General features: G+C 37.6%; 1 protein-coding gene across 1 annotated transcript in view; it reads left to right on the top strand.

Moving 5' to 3' along the window:
- LOC150104032 (hemicentin-1-like) overlaps positions 1–19,109 on the top strand; it is a 792,930-nt gene that overhangs the window by 399,937 nt on the left and 373,884 nt on the right. The window contains exon 21 of the mRNA XM_090396385.1: positions 13,427–13,570. Coding sequence (XP_090252511.1) covers positions 13,427–13,570 — 144 coding nt within the window. The remainder of the gene's footprint in view (positions 1–13,426; positions 13,571–19,109) is intronic.

Here is a 19,109-nt window from a genome sequence, read left to right as displayed (position 1 = left end):
CAGATATGATAACAGTGAACTGAGAAGGAGGGTGAATATAATGAATAGTAAGATGGCTGACTTGCGTGAGGCAAAGGGGAACTTCAGTTTGTAAATTTATGGGGTGAATTTGAAGGTAAGTTAGAATGGTATAAAGCTGATGGATTGCATTTAAACAGGTTTGGTTTTGGGCATCTAGAAAGGTTATTGTATTCTGAGAAGGCACAAAGTCAAGACATTAATGTAGAAAATGATCAGAGTCTACCTGTGAAACAGGATAGCACAAATCACCAGATTGTATGGCAGGAGGGAGATGCATATGAGTTTAAAGATATGGTTGCAGCAGCACAGGATGATGGAATGCATAAAGAGGAGGATGAGACAGGTGAGAATGTAAATCACAGTCAGGATCAGAGAAATGGGAGTAGTCAAGCCGAAGAGAGAGGTGTAGTACAGCAGCTAGAATAGAGAATGTTGGTGCTGGTAGAATGGCCTCAAACACACAGGGTTTGTCATGTTTATACACAAATGTAAGGAGTATTCGAAATAAGAGAGCTAAGTTTGTCCAAAAATAATTGGAATAAATGAAACTTGGTTGTCTGAGGAGGATGTGATGTCGGAAATAGAATTAGAAGGATATATAATTTTTTGGAAGGTTAGAGATGTGAAAAGAGGAGGGGGGGGTGCTGTTAATGATTTAAGAGGAGTTGTGTCTGCAAAGTGTGGAAGTTGATAGTACATGCACAAATTTTGAATCTGTTTGGTACGAAGTTGAAATAAACAGGTTAGTATATCTGATAGGATGCTGTTATATGCCAGGGAATGGAGAGAATACTAACTGGGAAATGTTAGGCAAATTACCCATATATGGTACTATAGGTTGATCAGCTACCCTCTCATATATGGGCCCAACATTAAAAAAAAAAAAAAAATGTAAAAAGAAGGTGATCCTGATGGGAGACTTTAATTGAAAGAATATAGACTTAATAAAATGAGACTTTTTTTGTGGTTATGAGACCATAGGTTTTTTAATTAATACATATATTAATATAATCCAGGTGTTTATAGAATTCCATGTACGTGCGGTCTTTCATATATTGGGCAAACTTCAAGAAGCCTGGAAATCAGACAGAAGGAGCATGTTGGGGATGTCAATCACAACAGGACAGTCTCCTCAGGCTTAGCACATCACTTTTCAACTTCCATCCATGCAATTGACTGGGAAAATAGCTCTATGTCGTATTTAGATGATGATTACGGTTACAGAATTTTCAAGGAAGTGGCAGTTGTATTAAAAACGAGTAATAACCTCAACAGAAATCAGGGTGCCATACTGAAAGATATATGGAAAAACTTAATCAACTCACTCAGTTTAGTGGAACTACAATACATGAAAAATCATGTAACACTTTTGCATACAACACGTATCCATGTTACTGACTGAAGCTTCTCAACACATGCATGCATTGTCATGCATATGTTCAAACTTAACTGCCTAACAGTTAGCAACGTTTCTGTATTCTCTCATATTTTTTTGTATGTACTGTTCGAGCCTTGACAAAGTTAGACACTCGCCAGCGAAACTAGTAGGTGGGATTATATTAATATATGTATTAATTAAAAAACCTATGGTCTCATAACCACAAAAGTCTCATTTTTTAAGTATTTTATGACCAAATATGTATAATTTAAGAATATAGATCGGAAGGAGGAGATAGTGTATGGGAACAAGGAGAGCAAGTTTGTGGAATTTCTGACAGATCTTAAGCAGTATGTGACTGAAGTAACTAGAGGCTTTAATGTTTTGGATTTGGTGATAACTTCACAAGATGTAGTTGTTAATGAAGTGTTGACACTGCCGCTGGTTGGTGAGAGTGATCATGTGGTACTTGTTTGGGATTGATGAAACAAGAAATGGTCACTGCCCAAAATGGATACATGTGTAAGTATAAAGCAGGTGATTATGATTACAGGAAGCTCTGTAGCCAGTTAGCATCAGTACGTTGGGTAGATGAGCTGAGCACAAAAGATGTTAACAATGTATGGAAACTCACAAGGCAGTATCTCATAAAAGCAGTGTATGACTGGATAACAAGGGTTAAGTGAGTAAATGTAGTAGGAGTGAAATGGATGAACAGTAAAATGAAGCAAGCTCTGCTGGAAAAGAGTATGTTATGGAAGAGGTACAAGACAGTTGGTGGTGGTAGTGATCCAATCGATTAAGAGTATAAATGCAGGCTACAAAGGTGATTAGCATGATAAAGAAAGACAAGATGCAGTATGAGAGGAGATTGGCTGGTCAGGCCAAGGTTAACTCAAGGGAATTTTTCTGCTTCACGACCAGCAAGAGGAAGAATAATTATAACAGATTAACATTGGTGGATGATGGCAGCAGACTAGCAGCTGCAAAGGATACAGTGGAATTATTGAACAAGCATTTTATCAGCATATATCATACTGTTGTAAATGATCTGGTTCAGTATATAGAAGAGAGGTAAGTATTAGGAGAATTGGAAGTGAAAGAAACAGAGGTGTATCAGATGTTGGTTGTGTTAGATGTGAATAAGGCTGTGGTAACAAATGACATATCACCACGTATTCTTCAGAAATGTGCATCACAATTGGCTATGCTCTTGGCTTGGTTATTTAATGAAAGTCTTGCAGGGGGTAGGGTCCCTAAGGAGTGGAAAGAAGGCAAAATAGTACCACTCCATGAGCATGGTTCAAAAACAGAAGTTTTCAACTGTAGGCCAGTCTGCATAACTGCAGTTGTGGTCAAGGTGTTGGAGAGATTGTAAGGAATAGAATATAGAATTGGGTTGATGGACATGGCATTCTTTATGATGGTCAGCATGGATTTGTAATATACTTGCATTTTATGATAAGGTGATGAGTGTGTTAGATAAGGAAGAATCATATACAGTGATATTCTTAGACTTTGCAAACGCGTTTGATAGATTAGCAAATGTAAGTTGATTTACAAGCTGCAGAAGAGGAATAGACAGTATATTGGTTAGATGGATCTGAGATTGGCCCTCTGAACGATACCAGCATTTTGTGTATGATGGAGCAGTGTCTCAAAAAAAAGGAGGGTAACCAGTGGCATGCCCCAGGGTTCTTGGGCCCATGCTGTTTAATTTGTTGGTAAACGATATATCATGTGGACTGAAGGGGATCTTCGGTTATTTGCTGATGATGCATAGTAGGGAAGAATTATAAGTAGCACTGCTAATGTTAAATCCCTTCAGTAAGATTTGAATAGACTTTTTCTTGGACAAAAAAGTTGGGTTATAGTTTTAATATCAATAAGTGCAAGGTGTTGCATTTTGGAGTGCAGAAATATAAGGCTGTGTACTATATTGATGGTGCCGTACTGCAGGAAGTGGATGAGATTAGGGAGTGACAGTTGACAGTAGACTGATGTTTAGAGGATATATTGTTAGTGTTGCAAAGGCTGCACATCGTAGTGCTACTACAATAAGAAGTACTCTAATATCTAAGGATAAGGAAGTGGTTGTGCCACTGTATAAGGCACTGGTCAGGCCACACTTGGACTATTGTGCTCAGATCTGGTCACCTGGATTTCAATGTGATATGGAGACATTGGAGAGGGTCCAGAGACGAGTGGCTAAGACAATATCAAGAGTTTGGAATGGTGACTATGGAGAGGGGTTGAAGAAATGTGGATTGCAGAGTTTGGTGGATAGGAGTAAGAGAGGAATGTGATAGACACATTTAAGTTAGTGAGAGGATTTTATAAGATTAATCCAGAGGGGATTATAAAAAGAGTAGAAGGTGAAAGGGGAAGAACTAGAGGTCATTCCTGGAAGTTATGTAAAAGTGTGGTGAAGAGGGGCATGAGGAGTATATTTTTTACATGGAGAATTGTCAGTGAATGGAACACATTACCAGAGTGTGTTGTTAATGCAAGAAGTGTTAAGGATTTTAAGATTCTATATGATAAATATGCTGTCAGTTGAATGAACTTCCCACGATGAGTCTGTTGCCTCCATGGAGGGTGTAATAATAATAATAATAATGATAATAATAAAAACAGGTTTTGTGTATCTAAAAGTTAATGTGTGTCTCAATGAGTCTCCACTCCATGTAGATATTCTATAATAATAATAATAATAATAATAATAATAATAATAATAATAATAATAATAATGCCTTGCATGGTACAAAAACAATCAGGCCAGTAGTTGACAAGCTGTGGTACTGTTTTCAAGTAAATGTTTGTTGCTTTCTCCAGAACAGTGAGTAAGTAGAACTTAATGCATTAACATCAAGTTTTATGTAAAGTTAAAAAGTGACTTGAAATAATGACTTGAAAAAGTCAAGTGTGTTTGTGTTTGTGTTTGCGTAGCGTATACATAGAACAGGCCATCCCCAGAAACTGTATAAGGAGTAAGGAAATATGCAAGTAAGGAAATAAGGAGTTGGTTCTTTGCATGGAGAATGATTGGTGAGTGGAATGCATTGCCTGATAGCATGGTGAATGTAGACACATTGCATGAGTTAAAAGCACAGTTTGATCAGCTTTGTTTGAACATTATGTACCTATCATAATGTCTTTTGACTCCACAGAGATTCGGGGTTAATAATAATAATAAATATTTGGGCAACATAAAATGTTTAATAAGGGACAGGAAAACATAAAAGAACAGCAAAAGAAATGACTACAAACTCATTGAATATACAGAAAAGAGTCATCAGTGTCAATCCTATAAAACCTCTTTAATAACTTATATGTTTCTATAATATCTCCTCTTACTCTTATTAGCTAAGTTTTGGAGACCTCAGATCTTCAATCTATCCTCATATGAAACATTCCAGAGACCTGCAACGATCTTTGTCACTCGCCTCTAGATTCTCTCCACAATTTCTTCATCACTATGGAATCCAGATGACCGGATATGCATGCAATTGTCCAGATGTGGCTTTATTAACATCTTGTAGTAGTATTAATAAGGCCTTATAAAGTGGTCTACTTCGAAAAGTGGTATCAGTAAATTCTCTATCTCTGCATGTCTGTTTGTTCTTCAACAACTATGTAATTTGATGTGCTGCTTTGGCCACTTTTTGCAAGATGACCTTTAAACTTCAGTTATCTGTGCACAATCACCCCCCCAAGTCACCTGCCTCATCAACTTCTTGCAGTTCATTTCCATCAATATAGTACACAGGATGTGGTCTCATCCTCCCAAATTGCATCACCTTACACATAGCTACGTTAAACTGGCAGCCATTTAACTTTTCTTATACTGCCAGCACATTTAAGGCATCCAGCAAGATATCTACATCACATCCATTGACTACGGCTCTTCCCAGTCTGGCATCATTAGCAAACAAGTGAATATTTCCTGTCAAATTATTTTCGATATCATTAATGTATAATTATTGTACTTTTTATGCAAATATAATATATCTTTGTACCCGTTTATACAAATATTTTAATATATTTTTAATTTATTTATACAAATAAAATTCATTTCTGGAGGGGAGAGAGGAGTTAATCGACGTAATATTTTAGCGCCTCCGTAGCGCAATTGGAAGAACGACAGCACGTTGCGCCCTTCGATTGGAATAGGCCTAAGTTTGATTCTCGTTGCGACGGGGGGAATCTTTATCTGGACGATTTTCAATCGAAGGTGAGTTAGCCGATCTCATACAGAGGTAGCAGGGTTTTTTGAAAAAAATCTGAAGGCCGATTTGTCTGTATGCGGGATGAAAAACCCGGAAACTCAGGTTTTTCATCCCGCATACAGACAAATCGGCCCTTCAGAACACACGCAATTTACAGACAAAAAATACTAGTTGTAGTGGTGATGGAGGTGGGCTGCAGATGGCGTTGATGGAGATGATTCATAGTAGATGTTTGGTGTAGTGGTTGAGAAAGTTGTATCAATTGAGACAGTTTTAGGTGTCCTCCCGCGATGAGTCTTCGGACTCCTTGGAGGTGTCAGGAATAATAATAATAATAATATCTGAAATGTGGAAAGATTGTGGCAATTAATTCAGTCCAAAAGATGATTCATTTTATGGTTAATGACAAAAATTAAATTCAGACAGAGAAACAGTGAGGAAGGTTTATTATTATTATTATTGCAGGTGACTCCAAGGAGTCCTCAGACTCATCGAGGGAGGCCCTAAACATCATGTCCATCACAACTGTTCGACATTCACACAGTATCTATCATACCTTGCCTTGAACTCATTTACTGTCATAGCACCCACAACAGACTCTGGCAGCTTATTCCACTCATTCACCACTCAAAAAGTAAAAAACCCAGATCTAACAAGCTTACTAACCACACTCTTGCCCAGCTTCCATAGATGTCCCCTAGTCCCCTCACTGATGATTTGTGACTGATAAAAATTTCTACACAAGATGGTCCCATGAATTTTGAGTGAAAATCAAAAGCTCTAGTAAGTTGATATAAGTTCTGATCTTCACAGTTGACTGTTTTGTATAGAATTGGTGATAACACCTGGTGCTTTCAGTACAACTCTGAAACAAAATGCTAAAGCATGCAATGGAAAACATCATTTTCACCAAAGCTGAAAAAAGGCAGGAATGTCATGATCACAGATCAAGAGACAAAGCATGAATTTTTTTTTTATTGTAAGGTCATAATTCACTTTCAATTCACAAACAAGTACAATCAGTGGATGGAAGTTGTTTTCCACTTGGTTATGCTACAAACCATATATTTGGTTTAATCCTTTATCCAAGTATAAGCAAACAAAGTGTGCACCTGAAGTAATTTCAGGACTGGGGAAACTCCTGGCAAGGTGGTGGCCTTTGTGGGAGCCAGACCTCTCGGTCTGGCTCCCACCGATGAGACCTCAATAAAGGTCGAAACCAGTCTGGATAGTGACCCCTTTCCTTAATATATAGCATTATACATGTCTGCAAGAAGATGTGCTTTGCATTGTTTGATACTAAGGCAAGTGATGTGAAGTCATACTGCCTTTGCTACGAGTTGCCCCAGTCCTGAAATTACTTCAGGTGCAAACTTTGTTTACTTACACTTGGATAAAAGATTAAACCAAATATATAATTTGAAGTACAATCAGTGAACCAATGTTGTTATTTAGAAATGTTGGCAAAGTTGTATGAAGCTGTTTGTAAGAAGAGACATGAACTTTGCCAGCATCACGAGTGCCATTGCACATGATGTGATAGCTGTCCACAAGTTTCTGGCAAAAAAAAATTAATCACAAAGTTGAACCTTCCTGCATATTCACCAGACTTAGCATCTTTCAACTTTTGATTCCAAAACTGAAGAATGCCACAAAAGCAGATTTTCTGATAATCTTTCTGTCATCCATCATGTGGTGGCAGTAATAAAAGTATTCCAGAAGACAAGTTATGGAAATATTTTGACAATGGCAGTATTATCTAAGTGCATTGCTACATAAGGAGGGTTATTTCAAAGATAATAAGAGCCTCTAGTATACAGGTAAGCAAATATAATTTTTATATGCACATTCCGAGAATTTAATTGTTAGAACTCATATATGTAATCCTGAGGATGACCTTAATATAAAAGTCTAAATGTTAGGTAGTATTTTATTTTTATTTAAAGTAAAGTTATTACTCCAACAGGATATTTGTCCCCATACTTTTTACATCATGGGAACTCATTCACTGTTTCCACATTCACTGCACTCTTAGGTAATGCATTCCACTCACTCACCGTTTTCCAAGCAAAACCTTCTTGTATAACTTCCAGCGAAGGCCTCTTGTTCTGCTAATATATCACTCCATTTTATGAAAAATTTCTTCTGTATTTAATCTGGTATAAATCCTTCACCAACTTATATATCTCACTTATACAAATACATGCCACTGAATTAGAAACCTTTATGACTTTAAACTGCATAAGTGATGCAGATGTACATATGTCACTTATGCAGTGTATATGCAAAATATTAGTCATATGCATCACCACTTCTTCTAGGCAAGTATTTCAGGATGCTGCTAGTCAGTAATCAGAATGAGATTACTGCTAGTCAGTAATCTCATTCTGATCAGCATAATAGTGCTGATCAGAATGAGAAAAATAAGGGATCTTTCAGAGTTTGACAAAGGACATATTGTGGGTACCCATCTGACTGGAGCCATGATTTTGAAAACAGCAGAGCTGACTGATTTCTCAAAAGGTGAGATAGTCTGAGTGTTTAATCAGTGGAAAAATAACCCACATTGCTTGTCTAAGAAGCATAACTGTGATCCTAAAACAGTCAGTCAGGAACGAGATTGTCATCATCTGAGAAGGTTATATGGACAAACAGAACTTCCTGTGTGCAGCATTTGACTGAAATATTTAATGAAGGCTGTTCTTGCTCCATCATATGTCACTAAACTATGTGCAGGGAATTAAAGAGGATCAGTATTGACAGTTACATAATCATATGAAACCACTGATTTCTGTAAAGAAGTGGAAAATTTATCTACAACGGTGTCAAGGAACACTGTGACTGGACATTGGAAGACTAGAAAAAAGTCATGTTGTCCAAAGAGTCACAGTATACCTAATTCTGTACTAATGGTAGGCAGAGAGTTTGGTGGGAGTCCCATGAAACAATGAACCCAGCTTGCCTTGTAAACAAAACTCAAGGCTCTGGAGGTGGTGTCATGGTGTGGGGTATGTTTTGTTGTCACAGAATACAAGGGTTGTTTAAAAAGTTTGGTAAAAAAATAAGTTAAACACATTTTTTTGGAAAAAAATCACCTTTATTTCTCGAGATAGTCTCCATTCTAGGTCTACACATTTGGTCCAGCAAGTTTCCAATTTTTTCATCCTATCTAAAAAGTAGGATTTGTCAAATTGTGCAAAATAGTCATTGACAGTCTTGATGACATCCACATTTGAAGAAACTTTTTTCCTACTGAGCCAAATTTTTAAGTTTGGGAACAAGAAGAAGTCACACTGGGTCAAGTTCAGAGAATACCGTGGATGTGGAACCAATTCAAACCTCAATTTATGCAATATTGCCATTGCAACAGCCAATGGGTCGGCGCATTGTCTTGATAAAAGAACACATTTTTCTGCACCAATCTTGGCCGTTTTTCTTCAGGTCTTCTTTTAAACAGTCCAACAATGACCCATAATGGACTCCTGTTATTGTCTTACCCTTTTTAAAATAGTTTATCATGATAATTCCTTGGGAATCCCAAAAATAGTGGCCACCACCTTCCCAGCTGACAAAACGGTCTTTGCTTTTTTCGGTGCTCTTTCACCAGGCCACTGTTTTGACTGCTGCTTGGACTCAGGTGTGTAGTGGTGGATCCAAGTTTCGTCTACAGTCATGGATCAATGCAAAAAATCCTGCAAATTGCAATTAAACATCGCCAAACACTGGTGATGAAATGTCTTTTCGCATGCATTTTTGATCGACAGACAACAATCGCAGCACCATTCGCACACACAGCTTTTTAATGTGCAATTTTTTGTGCAAGATATTTATACACCCATTCATTTGAGATACCTACAATCTCATGTGCTTTCATTCGCCGGTTTTCCATAACGATACCATGGATTTTGTCAATCATTTCCTTCATAGTGACCTCAGTTGGGCATCCGGAGCACACTTCATTTTGTTGGACTTACAAGCACTTTTAAACTTATTTATCCAAACATAAATAGTCTTTAATGCTGTCACAGTTCCCATGAACTGCATCTAACTCAGCACTGATCTGCTCGGCTGTCCACTTCTTCAAATAAGTGTTTTATCGCTGCACAAAACTCGCTTTTCTCCATTTTTATGAAAAATGTGAACACTGCCATTTTAAATATTGCAAACGAAGAACTATGCATCGCACGTGGCTAAAATTTTTCCAGGGGTCATGAAAAAGATGATAAGTGCCAACACTGGTATGAATGAAAGTCAGGCGTTCTCTAAGGAATATTAAAACATTGTTGTCAATCACGTACATCCTGCAATGTTGACTTTTTATCCAACAGGCAATGGGTGTTTCATGAACAACAATGCTACTGTCCATCGCACAGGAATTGTTCAGCAGTGGTTCAGCAAACATGACAACGCCTTCCACCAAATTCCCTGGCCACTGCAAACTACATATGTGCTGTAATTTGGACTAAAGGAGGTCCAACATGGTATTAAATAAAATTGTCGAATTCAGTGGCCAGTGTGTATTATCCTCCTCTCTATGAAACTCTGTTATTATTATTACGGGCAACTCCAAGGAGTCCTTAGACACTCATCGAGGGAGGCCCTAACATCATGCCAAGAACAACTATTCAACATTCACACAGTATCTATCATACTTCGTCTTGAACTCATTTACAGTCATGACACCCACAACGACTCTTACAGCTTATTCCACTCGTTCACCACTCAAAAAGTAAAAAACCTAGCTTTAACACCCTTGCTAACCACACTCTTGCCCAGCTTCCATGGATGGCCCCTAGTCCTCCCACCACCAGTCCTATTTTCAAAAATATCTTCTGAATTAATCTTATAGAAACCCTTCAGTAATTTGAATGTCTCAATCATATCACCCCTTTTCTGCCTATCTACCAATTTCTGCAACCCACAAATCTTCAACCTGTTCTCATAAGGTTCATTCCATAGACCTGCTATCATCTTGGTCACTCATCTCTGGATACTCGCCATCTCCTACCCATCAAGAAGAAACCCTGGCACCCAAATCTGTGCACAGTAATCTAGATGGGGTCTTATCGAGGCTCGATACAGAGGAACAATAACCTGTTTGTCTCTTCCCGTCATATTTTTCAGCAATCAAGTGATTTGATAAGCTGTTTTATCCACTTTTCCGATGTGTCCCCCCCCCCAAAAAAAAAAAAACTTCAACTCCCTATCCACGAACACTCCCAAATCCCTGGCCTCATCAATCTCCTGGAGTACAGTTCCACCAATGTGGTATACTGCTGCTAATCTTTTCACCCCAAAATGCATAACCTTACATTTTGCCACATTAAATTGACATCCATTCTCCTTAGCCCAGTCCTCCAAACTATCCAAATCTTCCTGCAAAATTTTGACATCCTGTGCATTCACTATTGCTCTACCCAACTTTGCATCATCAGCAAACAAATGAACAGTTCCTCTCAGATCTTTTCCTATATTGTTAATGAACAAATTAAACAGTAGTGGTCCAAGAACAGAACCCTGTGGCACAGCACTAGTCACAGGCTGTCTTTTGGACTCTACGCCTGAATAAACCACTCTCTGATATCTCTCCATCAACCACCCTCCTATTCTTCTCACCAACCCTCTATCCATCCCCATATGCTGCAGTTTGCTGATTAGAATTCCATGTGGTATCCTGTCAAAGGCCTTAGCAAGGTCCAGTAGAATCACTGTAAACCCATTACCCTTATCCAGTTCAGCTGTCACTGTGTTATAAAACGTGAGCAAGTTACTGAGGCATGATCTACCCTTCAGAAAACTATGCTGTCCCCTGTACAGTATCCCATTTTCATCTGTCTATTCCTGTATTTTCCTCTTGACTATTTTCTCCAAGATCTTGACAATGATTCCTGATATGCTGATTGGTCGGTAATTTACAACAGCAGTCTTGGAACCGTATTTATGCAGTGGAACTATTTTCCCCTCTTTCTACCCCCTTGGGACTAACCCAGACCTGAGACTCAAATTAAACAAAATGGTCAAGGGCACTGTCGATTCTTTAGCCGCTTCACGTACGACACTATACATGGCATTGCTATCTGTTTTTCTAGTTTCTCTTCTCTTGCAACTTTTTTTAAAAATCCCTTAATCTCCTTAAAAACCAGATAACCAACATTACAAAATATTGGTATCCTTTCTTTGAAGATCCTTATATAACACTTTTGTTATTTAGATTACTTCTTGAAAAACATGAGTAATAAAAACTGAACAATGATATAAAGAATTAAAAATTATGAACTTATGTTACTAGCCAACCAAATCATTAGAATGCTATCATTTTATAATTTTTTATCAAGTCTAGCCATAAATACTTGTACAACTTGAACAGCAAGTAAATCTTTAATCTGTCAGTAAATCATTTACAGATTTCAGCATATACAAGCCACATGTATAACATGGATGTAGTAGCACTCAGTGTTCAAAATGTCCCCCTTTTGCCTTCATGCACACCTGAAATCTGTGAGTCCACATATTGATGCCAGCATGCACATCATCCAACAGAAATGCTGCCACTGCTAACTCCAAATCCACCCTCAGGCTAGGATGTTGTCTCTTGCAGGCTACTCTCTCTCCAGCTCCAACCAGAATTTGAAGTTCAACGAATTCAGATCGGGACTTCCAGACAGCCAATCAGATACACTTTGGTGGAGGTTTTGACTCCTTTCTTGCAGGAATGCAACTTGGATATCCCCTAATATGTCACTCTGCACCAAACCAGCACTGACAAGAGGGTGGAGGGGGTCCTCTCTGAATCCTAGGTGCTAAGGCATATGCTGTGCAACAATCCAGATTATACCCAATCATTTTGGCAGTCAAGCGACTCTTTAATGGTGAAAATCTTCTCATCCATGAAGAGGATATCTTTGTGTCTACTGTTTGCATACCACCAGAGGAGTGTCCTTGATTTTATCACCCTCTACTGCATGAGCTGTGGTGCTAGGAAGTATCCAGTAGAATGATGATAGGCTGTCATCCCCAAGTCATAAGTTAGTACATGTAGCATCATTCTCTGTGAAACATTCATCTCCCATGACATCACTTTCTGCATTCACATAGGATTATGGCAGAGGTGTACCCTCACATCTCTAACAAGCTGATACATCCTGATACAGTGTGGTCAACCTGTTCTTTGGTGGTCAGAGACTCTTTGCTGATATTTACATGTTGGCTGCACACAATGTCACTAATGGAACCATGCTCACACAATTCTGTGGGCAGTGTGGGGCTGTTTGGAAGTTGTAACATACAATTAATGGAATTGATATTTATGGCAAGACTGTGTATATGACTCACAACCCAAGAATGGTTGTAAACTTATAATACATGGGTACCAAGCAATTACTAAGGGATTTTTTTTTCTATTTTCACTAATTTTATGGTTTTTTTGTTTTAGTTTTTTGTAAGATTTATTTTTTTATAATCTGAAAATCCTCCTCTACAGATCAGACATGGAAATTTTTCAAGTCACTTTAGTCTTTCAGTAAGCAGGTCAGTGGTCTTATTATCATGTGATGAGTTTAATTTCCCATCTAAAAACAACCAGAAACATCCATACTCATAGAAAGATTTGAACCCACAGTTAATTATGTTTAGCTTATCTTATTATTATTATTATTATTATTATTATTATTATTATTATTATAACACTGATGTAAATTTTCTGTTACTTTTGGTAAGAAAAATTAAAGTCATCCACTATGTATATAAAAACAATATGATTTATTTTTTACCTATATCTAACATCATGTCCTAATTTTAGTTTTGCCAGACCATGCTACAGGCTTCTTGATTGGTGCAATTAATGGAATTGATATAGGATTATCTAAAATCCAAGCTAATATTACAAGATTAGGAATGGAAAGAACCATTATGGCTACTGTTTACAACATACCAAAATCAGTTGGTAAGATAAAATTGATATACTTAAAAAACAAAACTGTTATATTAGATTTAAAATAAGATTTCAAATTGTATAATCAGTGATGCTGGTATTGTAAGTTCCATTTTCTAACAATATGTGATTTATTCAGATATTATTGTTATTATTATCACCATCATCATCGTCATCAGACCTTCCATGGAATTGAAGTATCATTGTGGTAGATCGTCATTGCTATACATAAAGATCATCAAACTATGCCTTAGCTCATTCACTGTTTTTGCAGTACCTATGCACAGGCAATTTATTCTGCTCATCAGACATTCTCCATACAAAAAACTGCTCTGTACTCCCATTCTAATTCTCTCGTTAAACAGTCTCCAGGAATACATGTTATGTCCTGTCTCTCTACTATGAAAACTAACATGCACATAAATCTGGTTAATAACCATTTACTAACTTATGTTTCAATCCTCCTGCCCCGAATCCAGGATTAAGGCTAGTATGATTGAGACATATAAGTGTGATTGAGATAAATAAATTGCCCTCAGTCCATCCTTGTATCCAATATTTCAGTGACATGACTCTACCTTATTCACTCTTCTTTGGATCATTTCCAGTATACATGCATTCCACTGAAAACCAAATGAATAAATCTGTATGTAGTAATCCACATGCAGCCCAGTCAAGAATTTATAAACTAAGGGCTTCTTTACGTCTAAAGTCAGTGTTCTCATTATTTCTATAATCTATTATGATCCTCATAGTTTAGCAGTGTGTCACCCTAAATTTTATCATGTCCTTGTTCACCATTTCCTCCAACCCATTTAAGACATCCCAACAACTATATACTCTGCATTCCATCCCTTCCTTCGAAAATTTTTAAACCTCTTCCAATATCATTAATTATATAAGGCAGAAATACTCGTGAAATAGATCCCAGCAGCCCACCACTGGTAATGTTCCTCTTTCAGGAAATTGTTCTCTATTCATAACCTGCTGATACCCATCAGTCAACCATTTCCTATCCAAAACATCCCTGTATTATCAATTTCATGCATCTCACTTTAATTACCAGTTTTTCAGATAGTCTTTCAAAGTGTTCTGTAAAATCTAACTATTCTATATAAATCACTCTGTTGTAATGCACAAATTAGGGGCATTAGGTGACTAAGTATTATTAAGTATTAAGGTGCATAAGTATTAGGTGACTTTAACAGCCATAGTGTAAACTGGGGTTACACAAAGTCCAACAAAGATGGATAACTTGTTGAAAAATGGGCTGAAAACCTTTCTCTAAACCTGATACATAAGCCAAAACTCCATGTATCTTTCAACAGTGGCAGATGGAAACCTGGCCTCATATTTGTTAGCTCAAAAATATCCAACATTTGTGTTTTAAATCCCATTCCACATACTCAACATAAACCTATAATGCTTCAATTCAACCCAGCCATTATGCCTAACACGGTCCCTTACAGACAAAGATTTAATTTCCAAAAAGCTAATTGGAAGGGTTTCATGGAAGATCTCGACCGCTCCATAGAACAAGTCCCTCCAAACCCTCAAGAGTATCCTGAATTCATAAAAATATTGAGGAAAATCTCCACCAAACACATCTCCCAATGATGTCATACAAACTACATTCCAGGTCTTTCCAGTGACATACAAGCCCAGTATGCTGATTACTTGCAACTTTACAACACCAACCCCTTCTCAGAAGAGACTATCTAAGCAGCAGAAAAATTATGCTCCAAGATGGCAGAGGAAAGGCGTTCCTCGTGGAAAAAAGAAATAGAAACCCTTGATATGGCCCATAGTAGCAGAAAGGCATGGAACTTTATCAAGAATTAGGAAGGATTTCACTAAGCCATATGAGCATCTGCAGGTAACAGCTAATCAAATTGCTCACCAGCTGCTGCTGGAAAATTCCCTGAGAAGCACCCAAAAAATACGCTACTTAGAACCCCAAGTGAGGAACAAAATGTGATTAACTCAGATTTCGCCATCACTGAACTCAACACTGCCATAAACCTATTAAAACCTAGAAAATCTTCAGGCCTTGATGATGTCTGTAATGAACAGATTAAACATTTTGGAACTAGGACTAAAGAGTGGTTATTAAACCTATACAGCATTTGCCTCAGAACCCTAAGGATACCAACTATCTGGAGGCATGCCAAAGTGGTGGCCTTTCTGAAACCAAGGAAAACTCCAACAGAAGCAAAAAATTACAGACCTATATCACTACTTAGCAACCTTTTTAAACTCTATGAACGATTAATTTTGAATAGGCTACAACCCCTAATTGAACCCTATCTTATTGCTGAGCAGGCTGGTTTTAGACCAGGCAAATTCTGCACATCACACATTCTCAACCTCACTCCATATATAGAAATTGGTTATGAGAAAAAACTAGCCACAGGAGCAGTCTTTGTAGACCTAACTGCAGCATACGACCATAAACCATCTCACACTCAGAAATAAAATATACAGAATAACTAGAGACTATTGCCTTGTCCTCCTGATCCAATCACTCATAGAACACAGACGCTTTTACATGGACCTGGGGGGGGGGGTAGGAAGAGCCGCTGGCATCTCCAAAAAAATGGTCTTCCCCCAGGGAAGTGTGTTATCATCATTACTTTTCAACATCTACGTCAATGATCTCCCCATCTTTCCAGGAACTAGAAATTTTATATATGCTGATGACCTTGCCATAGCTACTCAATCAAAAAATTTCATCCATTGAAACTACTCTATCACTTGCATTAAATAGTCTAACCACATATTATAGAAGTAATCAACAAAAACCAAACCCCTTGAAAACTCAGACTGACTTTTTCACCTTAACAATAAGGAAGCCAACAGGAAGCTACAGATTTCTTGGGAAGGCTCTAATATAGAACATTCCTGGAACCCAATTTACCTCACTGTGACTCTCGATTGCACCCTCTCATATACAACACACATAGAAAAAACAAAGGCAAAAGTGAATGCAAGAAACAATATACTAAGAAAGCTTATCTCCTCCAAATTGGATGCAGACCCTAGTACACTGAGATCTTCTGCCTTGGCCCTTTGCTATTCTTCTGCTGAATATGCCTGTCCAGTATGGTCCTGATCCTGCCATGCTGAAAAACTTGACCCAGCAATGAATGAAAGCTGCCACTTAATTACAGGATGCCTGAAACCACTAAAAGACCTGTATACTTTGGCTGGTTTGCGCCCCCTTCAATTTGAAGATCTGCATTCTCATCTGACGAAAGAAGCAGACAAATGAATGATGAATGCCACCCCACTATTCTGCCAGACTGCAGTGCCCCAAAGACTAAGATCTTGACATAGCTTCCTTGCAACTGTTGAACCACCTAAAAATCTCCCAGACACAAGACTTCAACAATGACTTGCACTATATCCTGAAAATAATACTGGTATTCCAACAGCCGAACATCTTCCACGTGGTGCCCACTTGGACTGGAATACTTGGAAAAGCCTCAACTGACTTCGAACGACAGGATGCTGCAAACAAAACCTCATAAAGGTGGTACACCTTTTGGCAACTCCTATAGGTAAAGATGACCTCGCTATTGCTTCTGCCTGGTATCTCCACGTCTGGGCCTGGCTCCCACTGAAGAGACCTCAATAAAAGGTCGAAACTACTATGGGTAGTGACCCTTCCCTTAATGCATAACATTATACATATCCGCAAGGAGATGTGTTTTGCATTATGGGAGATACTGAGATAGGAATGATGGTAGCTTGGTCCACCTTTGCAACGAGTTGCCCGGTGTTATACTACCTTACCCAGTCCTGAAGATACTTTCAGGCGCAAACTTTTTTTGCTCACACTTGGATAAAGGATTAAACTAAATTCATTATAAAACCTCATTAAATGGGGTTACCTCACTGGCCCAGATAACTGTGAGTGTAGGACAACCCGGTCCATGGAACACCTTCTTTCTTGTCCCTTTCTTCCATCACCCTACACAGAAAAGGACCTTCTATCCTGCACAGAAGGAGCAGTTGATTGTACAAGATACTGGAGGACCATCTGACCATATTTATTGTATCTAAGTTATGTATAGTTTCCTTTTTTTCATATTTAATTATTATTCCCTGTATAATTCACCTACCATTTAAGCAGTTCTCATTTGTAATGTATCCTAATTTGTTGTAAATAATGTTGTTCCACTTACTTACTACTGCACCACTTATGTTTGTATATGAAATAAATAAATAATGCACAAACTTGTGCTGCCTCACAGAGAACCTTGTTTATATCAACCCAAGTTCTGGATTGTAACCGAGCCATTCCAGACACTCAGAGCAGTTTATAATTGAAAACCTCAGTCTTCTCACCTCCCCCTCCACACACACACTTTTCAAAGTGAACAGTTTACCTTCTTTGTTTAGAACTTTTACTCTGCATTTTTTTTAATAAATATATCAAGGTTGTTGTTCCTCAGCTCATTAAAATCAAGTTTACTTAATTCCTCACATACATCCTGTCTCTCTACCATTTGCTCTACACCCAAGCTCTGCATGATATCACACTTAATGGAAAGAAATACCTTGATGAATTGCTTGTAAAATGGCTTTTCTCATCAGTTTTTATTATTATTATTATTGACCTCCAGTGAGTCCAAAGACTCCATGGGAGCTCCAACTGCCACACACAGCTCATCATGCTATTTCTTAAATGTATTCATCCTCACTACCTGTTTCTTCTCTGCCATTAGTTCTGCATGCAAACTCTGCATGATATCACACTTACTGGAAAGAAATGTCTTGATGAATTATTTGCAAAATACCTTGGCTATATCATCCATAGTGGTTACTAGTCTACTATTCTTGTCAGTTAGCGTCATCATCCCATAATGATTATAGAAGAGAGATATCAGGAAGATGTGTATTTTTAAATTAAATATATTTCTTTTAGAACTAGTAGTTTGTTTATTTTAATTTTATGCATTTAGTTAGGGGTTATTTATTTTATTTTTATTTATTTATTAATTTATTAATGTACTTTATTAATTAATTTTTATTTTTAGTTATGTGTTTTATTTTAGATTAAAAAGAACATAATTTTACTACACTGAAGAATATGTATACCTGGAACTACATAGCAGAAAACTATAAAAAATTGAGGAAATAAAATATCTTGCTCTGGATGAACAGTTTAAGGGAGAAGAAAATCAATAGTGAATAGGTTTGATTATCAGTTAATTATATCACTGGCGGAATGTATTCCTAAGGCTCACGAAAGAGCAAGAGATTAAAAATCTTCCTTTAATCTTAAACTTCGTCAGTTTCTCAAAAGCCTTCATTTCAATCAATAGGCAAAGGATGTTCAAATTCACAGTTATTATAGTACACCCTTTAAAATAATTAAAGTAATGGCAGAACCACACCAGAATTACCATACAAGAATAATGGTTAATGAAGAGTTGGCTGAGAGCTTTCCTGTTTCTAGTGGGTATAGAATGACTCTGGAATGGAATGAGTATGGAAAGTCAATTAGTACAGAGACTTCTTATGGGTCTTGACAAACCCACAAAAG

The sequence above is a fragment of the Typopeltis vanoorti genome, chromosome 8, assembly GCF_054136105.1.
Source record: "Typopeltis vanoorti isolate ZY-2024b chromosome 8, IOZ_Tvanoo_1.0, whole genome shotgun sequence".
Lineage (NCBI taxonomy): Eukaryota > Metazoa > Arthropoda > Arachnida > Uropygi > Thelyphonidae > Typopeltis > Typopeltis vanoorti.
Note: the sequence above shows the minus strand (reverse complement) of the source record. Positions and strands in the feature narration are given on the sequence as shown.